We start from the raw sequence: 11,490 nt of genomic DNA, 5'->3' as shown, positions 1-11,490 counted from the left end.
CCTTCCGCTTCTGCGCATGGCTTGCCGCTTTTACAGCATCGCACCTATGACCCTTTTTCCACATGTGCGATTACACTAGAACTCAGGCCCTTCAGCAATACAACAAAACTCCAAGTTGATCCGTTGACCATCCGAAACCACACCGAGGCCCTCGGGACCTCAACTAAATATACCAACACATCCCAAAACACATTACGAACTTAGTCAAGGCCTTAAATCACTCAAAACAACATCGAAACTACGAATCATCCTCCAATTCAAACTTAATGAAATTTAAAATTTTAAACTTCTACAATTGATGCCGAAACCTATCGAATCACGTCCGATTGACCTCAAATTTTGCACACAAGTCATAATTGACATTACGGACCTACTCCAACTTCCAAAATCAGAATCCGACCCCGATATCAAAAAGTCCACTCCTAGTCTAACTTCTCAAAAATCTTCAAATTTCTAACTTTCGCCAAATGACCCCAAAATGACCTACGGACCTCCAAATCCACATTCGGATGCGCTTCCAATACCAGAATCACCATACAGAGCCATTCCCAGACTCGAAATCCCAAACGGACATCGACAACCTTGAAATGTACTCACCCAAATTTATGAAATCATTCCAAAATGTCAACTTCCACAATAGGCGTTGAAACGTTCCCTGTTCATCCAAAACCCGGTCCGAACATACGCCCAAGTCCAAAATCATCATACGAACCTATTGAAATCGTTAAATCCTGATTCCGAGGTCTTTTTTTAAAAATATTGACCGTAGTCAAACTTGCCCTCTTTAAAGCCAACTAAAGAACCAAATATTCCGATTTCAACCCGAACAATTCCAAATCCCGAATCAACCATCCTCGCAAGTTATAAATTAGTAAAGCACATACAGGGAGTCTTATTTAGGGGAACGGGGTTCTAAAAATCAAAACAACCGGTCGAGTCGTTATATTAGGCCTCATTGAAAAGGCAAGCGGATCCTACCGCGTCCATCACAGCTTGGTCATCCTCGGTCACCAAGGACCGAATGTAACTAGCAATCCCCACGGGGGGAGAAAAGATTCGAGCATCCTCTGGGACCAAAAGCACTATCTTCCGCCTTTGGTCGGGGTTGACACTCGGGGCCGGAAATTGGTCTTCCAGTTTGGGGAAGATCCAATACTGCCCGATGACGGTACTTTCTTCGGTACCGATAATCCACCAAACCCGGTAATATCCTCCGAAGCAGCGGACTCGAGCCTATCCAAAAAGTCATGAATATCAGTCTCCCCCTTGAACAACATGTTGGCCTCGCGTATCATAGCATCTAAAATTTGAGTGGATCCCGAAATATCAACCATCCCGAGCTCGTCCCTCGAGATATTTTTCGTTGCCCGAGAAGCCTCGCCCCCGGTCTCCCCTTCAACCATCTCGGCTTGGGATGGAGTGGCCTCAACCCTTCATGGTTCAGGAACTACAGCTAGAGCCCCCTCACCTATCTCCTCCGATTCAGAGGATTTTTGTATCAACACATTAGCCTGCACACGGGCCACAAACGAAGTAATATTTTTCTCTTCTTCTTAGGACTCATCCCTCAATCGGCGAATGGAGTCCGAGGTCATAGCATTGGTTTCCCCCTTTGTCTTGCGAGAGCTCCTTGCCGGTTTTTTCTTTTCCGAGCCTGAGGAGCTCGGAGCCCTTTTTCTCTTTTTATCCTTGGCCTCCTTCGAAGCAGGTAGTTGGTGAAGGACTTCTTCGTCACCAGATGGGGGCCTCATCACGACATCCTTCCGAGACCTACATGAGAAAAAAGATAATCAAATTCGAGAAAGAAACCTAAACGATAAATCGATCAAAGGGAGAAACTTACCGTGATTGCGGGCCTCCCATCGACCCTTTGATAGTTCTATCCAAGCACGCTCGGAGTATGTTTTCTGTGACACCAGGCCCTCGACCCATTGCTTGAGAACCAGTTCAAGTCCCGGAACTGGTTCCGGCATTTGGGCCATAGCTGCAACATCGAAAATATAAGTAAGGAAAGAAGGCAAGAAGAAAAACATCAAAAGGAAATATCCAAAGTGGGGTAATACTTACGATGCATATTCCATTTCTCAGGAAATGGCATATCTTCGGTAGGTATCAGGTTCGAAGTCCTTATTCGGACAAATCGGCCCATCCAACCTCAGTCACGGGTTTCATCTATGCTCGAGAATAGGGCTTTGTTGGCTCGGCGAGCAAGCTTGATCAGCCCCCTCGATAAAGTCGGGGACTGTAAAGACGCATAAGGTGATCGAGGGTGAAAAGGCACCCCTCGATTTTGCTTGAGAAGAATCGGAGGAGAATTACTATTCTCCAAAAGGAAGGATGGATCTGGCCGAGGGTCACATCGTATCTCTTGTAGAAGGCGACGATGACGGGGTCTAAGGGACCCATTGTGAAAGGGTAAGTATAAACACTTAGGAACCCTTTCACGTGGGTAGTAATCGCTTCCTCAAGCGATGGGACTGCCACATGTTTGTTGGCCCAGTTGCATTTCTCTTTAACCTTTTCGAGGATTGTTTTGGTGATTGAGCATCTGTACCTCGAAATCGGCTCACATCGGCCTGGTACCGAAGAGGCCTTCTCGACCTTAAAATCAGAGACGGTTGGGCACCCTACCAGAATGAATTTCTCAGGGAGGGGCTCCGCCGCAGCCTCACCGCTGGCGGGTCGTGATGAAGAAGACGCCTCTTTTTGCGGTACTACTTTAGAGGTTATTGCCATTGATGAACAAAGAAAGATGAACTAAGATAATATGTGGTTTGGTTATGAGAAATCTGGATGTAGAATTTATGGAGCAAAGAGAGTTTTTAAAGAAGAAACAAGAGTAAAGAAATCTTTGAGTGTAAAAAGATTAAATGGAGAGAGCTAGGATTCTTATAGGTTGATGGCAACGGTTCGGAACCGGTAGTGGCCGACCAGCAACTAAAGGACATTAAAAGCTTTGGTAACTGAACCGATTGGACGTTTTGTCGTATACGTTATGATCGGGCTCGTCGCTGATGTCATTATCCATCAAGTCGGAGTCTCAAAATTCATTTCGTTTCTCGCCATCTTCCTTCTGAGAAACGAGGGGATTATCTGTATACGGTCAAAATAGTGTTTGCCCTTCGTATGACTAATTGAGACTGTAATATAATTAGACAAGGTTCGGGCTCATATAAAATCGAACTATGATGCGAGGTTAGATTGCCAGGTTCGTGACCCATAGACCGATCGAGATCGGCCAAGATCGAGACCGAGCTAAACAGAGATCGAGCGAGACCGAGGAAGGTTTATCGAGCCCAAAGACAGAAAGCCGGAATATCCGTAATGGGGCCTGAATCACGGCGGGAATCACGACACATATCAAGGAAAGGCTAATTATTTAATCTATCATGGGATTCCCTACTATATTTAGAATTATATTAAGAGTAGCACTTTTCTACTATATAAAGGGGTTTTTGATCATTGGTAAGCGATATGAACACAATACAAAGCAATACATTGCCTTCTTTCAGCTCTCAATTTCTTGTTACACTATTCATACGTCAGTTGAATGCTTACTTGTTTGGAAGGTAACCGAATTCAAGGGTAAAGGCTAATTGATTTATTTGGTTTGCATTTATCTCTTTTGCAGTTAATTATATCACTGATATATATTTATATATTTTTCCGATTTGTATCAAATTATATCACGTATCCTTAGAGCCGCGTATAAATTCAATTATTATTATTTTTTCGGGTAAACAAGTCTATTTTTTTTCCGAGTAGGTTGTGTTGATTAAATTTACCAATTCAATTGTTTAACAAAGTCTCCCTTTCGGGCCCATTTTTTTTTTTCCTTTTAAAATCTTGACTTTGTCCAAGGCTCTCATTAGTATTTATCTTCAAAGTTTCCCATCAGTTTCATTCTTTATTTTTCATTTAAAATCTTGTCGTTGTTCAAAAAGATTCCTCAACTTAAAAGACAAGTGGATAGAAAGCTGGATCTCGATATGTATGGTGGATTGATATATAGTCGCTTTCATTCCTTTTTAACTATACGTAGATGAAAAGATACTTGAGTACTAAATCAATTTTCTTTAATTGAGAGCTAAATTGATTTTCGTCCATCCTCAATGCTCGAACAATTAATAATATTGGTCACTCTGCTAGCCTTATTTCACATTACAAGATGTCACCATATTAAGAAGATGGTCACTGGCTGTGCTATAAGCTACTTTTGTGGAATTTTGTGAGTCAACCAATACTTATAGTACTCTTTATTTCTTATTGCTTTCTTCCCGAAAAAATTAATTAATTATTAAGATAGAGAGTTGTTGTGTAATTGCTGGATATTATTACGCTTAAATCACGGATTCATATGCAAAATTATGGGTAAATTACTTAGATGTTCATTCAACTATATAAAATTATGAAGTAAAATTACTTTTATTTTATTTGTAACAAGAAAGTTATTCAATTATTTATATTGCACTCTAATAATTAATCAACCAATTTTTTTAATTTTTCGGTGGAAAAAGTTGATGTGGCAGTCCAAGTGTTTTTTTTTTTTTTTTTTTTTTTTGGATCACATAAAATAGTTAAGACCCAAACAATACATAGAAATCCACCCATATACCCAACCCGTATGGGTGGGTTTCTATATTTTGTTTAGGTGTTAATTATTTTATGTGGTCAACAAAAATAAAAAATCCGTGTGAACTACCGCATCAACCTTTCCACCTAAAAAAATTTGGTTGAATGATCATTAGAGTGCAATATAATTAGTTGAGTGACTTTTCTATTACCAATGAAAGAAAAATAATTTTATTCTATAATTTCATATAGTTAAGTAACTATTTGAATAATGCACAAAAATAGGAATATAAGTTATAACCAGATTTTCATGTCAGGTCAATTTGCAAGCGTTACTTGATCAAAAATTAAAAAATAGGAATATAAGTTATAACCAGATTTCCATGTCAGGCCAATTTGCAAGCGTTTACTTGAACAAAAATTAAAAGAAACCATTCGGTCATGGCCTTTTGACCAAATAATTATTTATTGAGTTAATGTGTAGTTGTTAGGCATTACTAACCTTAATCCACGGAACCACAAAATATAATCAGCTTTCCATGTCAATCCAACTTGGCAAGCGTTTACTTTTAATTTTGTTGACTTGGTTCATTGATTATATGGAAAGAGGTCATTGTACTATACGAAATTGACCAATTTGTCATTCGTTAATACTTTAGTTCATATATATCCTTATCGTCACATAGTTGGTCCATATATGCTCTTACCGTCACATAGTTGGTCCATATATGCTCTTTTCGAAACGGAATCCACCCAAACTAATTAGCTCTTGCTTTAATTGTATTAAAATGTATTACAAACTAATTTTTTTTGTTAGTACTTTTTTTTCTTTACCATTCTCTTTTCTTTCTTCTTTTTTCTTTTCTTTTCTTTTTATTTTCCTTTTTCTTTCTCCCATATCTGATTTCCTCCATTGCTAATGTCTTCTTCATTTCTGTCACCAATTTCACGTGATTTTATTACTAAAAATCAAACCTAAACCACCAAAAGCTTCCTAGCGAGAAGGCTCTAGTTCTTCTAAAAAGAAGGAGATAAAAATTGTCGGAGAAAATTTTTCGGTGGTGTTAATTTGGTGAAGGTAGGATATGATTATTCAGATTTTGAAGGCGTTGTTTTGTGTGGAGCTTCAGATCTGAAGGGAACAAGACCTTCAAAATCTGAATAATCATATCCTACCTTCACCCAATTAACACCACCAAAAAAATTTCTCCGATAATTTTCATCTCCTTCGGGTCAGAAAAACCTATGGGGTTTGTGATAGTAAAATTAGCAAGAATTCATAAATTTTGTCAAGTGAAATTAGTGACGAAAATGGAGAAGACATCAGCAATGGAGGAAATCGGATATGGAAGAAAGAAAAAGGAAAAAAAAAGAGAAGAAAAGAAAAAAGAAGAAAGAAAAGAGAAAGGTAAATAAAAAAAAGTACTAATAAAAAGGAAATAGTGTTTGTAATACACTTTAGTACAATTAACGAAAGAACTAATTAGTTTGGGTGGATTCCGTGACGGTAATGACATATATGGACCAACTATGTGGCGGTAGTGGCATATATGTGCTAAAGTATTAATGAAGGGCAAATGTGCTCAATTTTGTATAATACAAGGACAAATTTGGATCTTTTCCATTGATTATACTACTATTAGGCAATCTGCTGATACATTCAATCAAATACTTTTCCTTTGAATAATTGAAATTCTTCGCTAATATCAAGTTGCATAATATTCCCATCATATAGGTGTATTAATTGTTTAGGTTTGAAAATTAAAAGAGTCAGAATGGCTTAATTGCCTGTTAAACGTGGACCGATTTTTCAAGCTGGCTATACACTTACGAATTTTTCATTTTAACACTTTTAAACACCTCCATCAATGCGCGTTGTTCAATCGCATTGACATATTACCCACAATCAATGTTCCGGTAAGGTAATTTTTGACACATCATCATTTCTTGTATATTTAAAAAAAAATTCAATTCAATTCATCTCTTTCTTCCACGGACATTTCTCTATTTTTTGAAAAAGCTATACGATGACAATTCATATCCACTCTTCTTTTTATCAAATTTTCTGTGACGAAAGGGAGAAATGGAAGACACGTTGATGTAGGGTATTCGTCTGTCGGTACGGTATGATATTTAGATATTTTGGTTCGATATTTTTGGTATTTGATTTCGTAAAATGTTATATCAATACCGTACCTAATTAAATTCGGTATGGTTCGATTTTTCTCATTTCGGTTTCGGTTTATTCGGTTCGGTAACTTCAGTTTATTCGGTTTGAATACTAACTAGTGCATAGAGTCATAAACGGTAATATTCTTAATTAAAGTACTCAAAAATACAAAATTAAAAACGTTTGTTGACATAAATTTTGTCCAAAACCAGCAAATACCAACCTAGAGAGAGAAAACTTAGAGAAATATCTTGTTACTTGCTTAGAGTTAATGGATGAACTTAGAGAACAAAGGAAAGTAAAATTTTAGATTTCTTATATTTATGTAATAATTAATAAAATGTGTATTGTGTAATATAATATATATCGGTATGGTATCGGTATTTCGGTATTTTATTTTAAAATACCAAATACCATACCTAATACCAATTTTTTTTAAAATTTAAACCGAATACCATATCAAATACCAAAATATCGAATACTGAATATCAAAATTTTTGATTTCGGTATAGTAATTTGGTATTTACCAAATTATGCATAGCCCTACATTGATGGGCTGATTTGAGAAATGTTAGGAAAGCTCATCTGGATTTCTATGATTTAGGTTATTAGCGGGGGCGGAGCTAGAGACCGAGACGCGGGTTCAGCCGAATCCAATAACTTTGGTCCAAACTCTATATTTATTTTAAAATATTTATTTAATATATCCAAATTATTAATTTAGAACTCAGTAACTTAAAAGTGCTAAAATCCCGAACCCAAAATTTTTAAATTCTTGCTCCGAATTATTAGTTAACTTATTGTCGAATTGAGTTCTCAGTTATATGATGTTTAGTCCCTTGAGGTGGATAGCCTAGTTAATAGTCATACGTCTAGTTTGTTAAGTTGTTCTTGGATTCCTTTATATTGTCTTGTACTCGTTCATTTTCAACTATGTTGAATGAAAATTAAATCTTTTTGCTATATTTTTCTTTCTTCTTCTTTACTACTCCTCTGTTTCAATTTAAATGATAAACTTTTCTTATTAGTTCGTTTCAAAAAGAATGAAATTTTTTTATATTTAGAAATAATTTAACTTTAAACTTTTTATTTTATCCACTTTACCCTTAATGAGAAACTTTTATAGTCACACAAATATTATAGCCCCACAAAGCTTTTACCCGGTAAGCTTTTAGGACCACATGTTTCAAGTCTTCTTTTCTTTCTTGCACTTTGTGCCAAGTTACATTATCTCATCTATATTGAAATGGAGGGAGTTACTTTTCTTAGCTTCAACAATGGCTTTTCCCACCTGGAAATTGCAACACTTGGTATTGGAGCCGATATTTATCGACCTCAATTCCACTTCGATGGTAGGTCAACATTACTAGCATTCATCGCAGCTCTTAGCTACCGCATCTGAGGTCTATCTCCATGGTTCACCAAATCCACACGAAGTCTAAAGATGGCCCTGTCACCATCATGATAGGTTTAAGTTTAAGTTTCAATGATGACAATATTATCTTATGTTATATTTGCAGGACTAATAAAAAGGAAAGAATGGAGATGCTTAGCAAGATGCGATTGCTACAGGATTCGAAATAGCAAATAATGATCAATCAGGATTCGAATGAAGATGCTGTTGCTACATCAATGGTCAATCAAGAGAAGCAAATTTATTTGTCCTCATTCAAAGGAACTCAGATTGCCAATCATAGATACTCAAATCAAGAAGCTCGTCAGTAATTATTCTATGTCCAGAATTAAGCTTACTCCAGGCGTAAATGGCTCCTTAATTCAAGCTGTGACAAGGAAAGTCACAATCGAATCTGGACTCTTCAAAGAGCAGGATTCGAAGAGGCACCCCTTGGGTCAAAACCCTTTTGCAAAGATCTCGTGCCTCTGATTTCGCTGAAGGCTCAACGGCTCTTTTCTCTACTATGAGAAGGCTGATACTTTCAAGAAGAAGACTTGTACAACTACATACATTGTATTCTAAGTCCGTCTACTTCTTAGTTCAAACACAATAATCTTTAGTTATCAGTGTCTCAAAAGATAGAAAGATCTAGAACGCAAAAGAGAGTTGTGTTAATTACTCAGAACTCAAGGTGTGATACTGTTCGTTGGTGATGAACGCGTTAAAACCATATGTGTTGTAACATTTTCAAAGATCTTAAGGGAACCCTTGTGACCCAAGGGAAACTAGATGTAAGTACCATAACGATACCGAACCAGTATAAATCGCTGCGTGTTATTTACTCTTCTTTACTGCTTACTTTCATTCTGCATTGTGACCAGTCAACTAATACTTGTGTTAGTCGACTAATTTTTAAATAGTCAACAATTAACCCCCCCCCCCCCCCTGTACGTTCAATTGGTATCAAAGCAAGGATCACAATCTTGCCTAATCGCTAGTGAGGAAAAGATCATAGGATCCAATACTGTTGTTGGTGCTCTCTTTCAAGAAGGAACCTCTCAGGTTCGACCCCCTACTTCAACGGTCAGCATTTCTCTCACTAGAAAGTTCGCATGGAAATGTATACTATGTCATATGACATCAAAGTATGGCATGTGATTAAAAAATAAAATTTTCCAGTTCCTCCCAAGAGGGATGCAAATGGTCAAGTCATCGTATCTACTGATCCTCTTGACTTGGATGATTACACTGATGAACAAGATGCTGTCATCACTGTTAATGCAAAAACAAAAAATCTACTGTACAATGCTATCAGTGGAGAATAATATGAAAAGATATCAAGTTGAAAAACTGCAAAAGAAATGTGGGATAAACTGGAAGTCACTTACGAAGGAACCAACAAAGTGAAAGAGACTAGGATAAATCTCTTGGTTCGGGACTATGAGTTATTTCAAATGAAGGATGATGAATCTGTAGAAGAAATATTTTTTAGGTTCAGCAAAATACTTGGAGACCTCAAATCATTTGGAAGACCTATTAAAAGTGGCGAACAGGTTAGAAAGATCCTCAGAAGCTTACCTACAATTTGGCAGCCAAAGGTCATTGCGTTGGAATGTCAAGATCTGGGCAAAATTTCCTATGATAAGCTCAGAGGTGATCTAATTGCTTTAGAGAAAACTCATCTTGATAGACAAATTCAAGAGAAGAAGAAAACTGTTTCTTTCAAGGCAACTGTGGCTGAACTAGAAAATGAAGAAGAAGAAGAAGGAGGAGAACAATATGAAAACATTGCAATGCTCTCTCAAGTCGTAACCAGCATAATGAGAAGAAACAGAAATACTAGAAGAGGGAAGTTCAACTTCAGGAAAGAAAGGATGAGCAATGAAGCTGATAAAAATGATGGAAGGTGTTATGAATGTGGAAAGTTTGGTCACATTCAAGCTGACTGTCCGGAATTAAAGAAGAAGCTTAGCAGAAACATGCAAAAGAAGAAAGCTTTCGGAGCATGGAGTGATGGGGAAGAATCTGATCACGAGGAAATTGCTAACATATATTTTATGGCTCTAAGTGACAATGAATATTCAGGAGAATTTGGACTAATGGCAGACGACAACGATGAGGAAGACGACTCAAGAGAACCTCGTTCAATGTCAGATGAAGGAACTAGTGAGGTACATACTCCTTTATGCCCTAATTGTTATGAACTTCAAGAATTTGTTGATATTGCTTTTGCAGACACAGAAAGAGTAGTAAATGAGCTCAGAAGAACCAAGAGAGAAAAAGAGAGAGAGAAGAAAGACTAGGCCTTGAAACTAGAAGTGTACAAAATTGAGCGCGATATGCTTCAAGATGAAGTAAATGAACTCAAGCTTCAATTGAATGGCTTGTAAAAGACCACGAGTCTCAGTCCAGACAAGTCAAATCAGGCTGCTCATCACAAGAAGAAAATCACTTGTTCTTTTTGTGGTAAAAATGGCCATAGTACTAACAATTGCAGGAACAAAATTAGAGCTGAAAGTAGTATTGGTAACTCTAACAGCTCATCCTGCTCCTATTATGGTAAAAGAGGTCACACCTCAAATCATTGCAGGTTCAAAAACAATAGGAGATGGGTCTGGAGACCAAAATCTTCAAATCAAACTAACACTCAATAGTCTAACCATTCAGGACCCAAGCAGGCTTGAGTACCTAAAAATGAGTAATCTTTTTTTGCAGGAACACCGCAAGAAGAATCGAAAAGGAAAATGGTATCTCGACAGCGTGTGTTCCAGACATATGACGGGTGACAAACAACTGTTCAAATCAGTTACCAAGCTAGATGGAGGAACAGTTACTTTTGGTGACAAATCCAAAGGAAATGTTATTGGTGTTGGAAAAGTTCCTTTAAGCTCGACATGTGATGTAGATGAAGTCTTCCTAGTTGATGAACTTAGCTATAATATTCTCAGCATCAGTCAACTATGTGATAATGATTATGAGGTTCGTTTTAAGAAACATGGCTGGTTTATAGAAGACGAAACAGGTAATATCATCATTTCAGGTAATAGAGACAGAAATGTCTACACTATCAAGAACTTAGAAAACTTTGGGGATCAAATCTGTCTTACATCTATGATTGAATATCCCTGGATTTGGCATAGAAAACTTGGACATGCAAGCATGCATACTATTCAAAAACTGTCTAAACATGATCTTGTTATTGGACTCCCAAAACTAGATTTTTCGAAAGATCATATCTGTGATGCATGTCAATTAGGAAAACAAACTCGCTCATCTTTCAAAGTCAAAAATATTATTCCTACCTCTAAACCTCTTCAATTGCTGCATATGGATTTATTTGGTCCTACTAGAA

General features: G+C 37.1%; 1 protein-coding gene across 1 annotated transcript; it reads left to right on the top strand.

Moving 5' to 3' along the window:
- The first annotated feature begins 9,499 nt into the window (after positions 1-9,499).
- On the top strand, positions 9,500-10,441 carry LOC138907445 (uncharacterized). The gene has a single exon (XM_070198042.1). It carries the CDS (start codon positions 9,500-9,502, stop codon positions 10,439-10,441), a length of 942 nt encoding a protein of 313 aa, XP_070054143.1.
- The last annotated feature ends 1,049 nt before the right edge of the window (positions 10,442-11,490 follow it).

The sequence above is a fragment of the Nicotiana tomentosiformis genome, chromosome 3 (assembly GCF_000390325.3).
Source record: "Nicotiana tomentosiformis chromosome 3, ASM39032v3, whole genome shotgun sequence".
Taxonomy (NCBI): Eukaryota; Viridiplantae; Streptophyta; class Magnoliopsida; order Solanales; family Solanaceae; genus Nicotiana; species Nicotiana tomentosiformis.
This window is presented reverse-complemented; position numbering and strand designations above follow the sequence as displayed.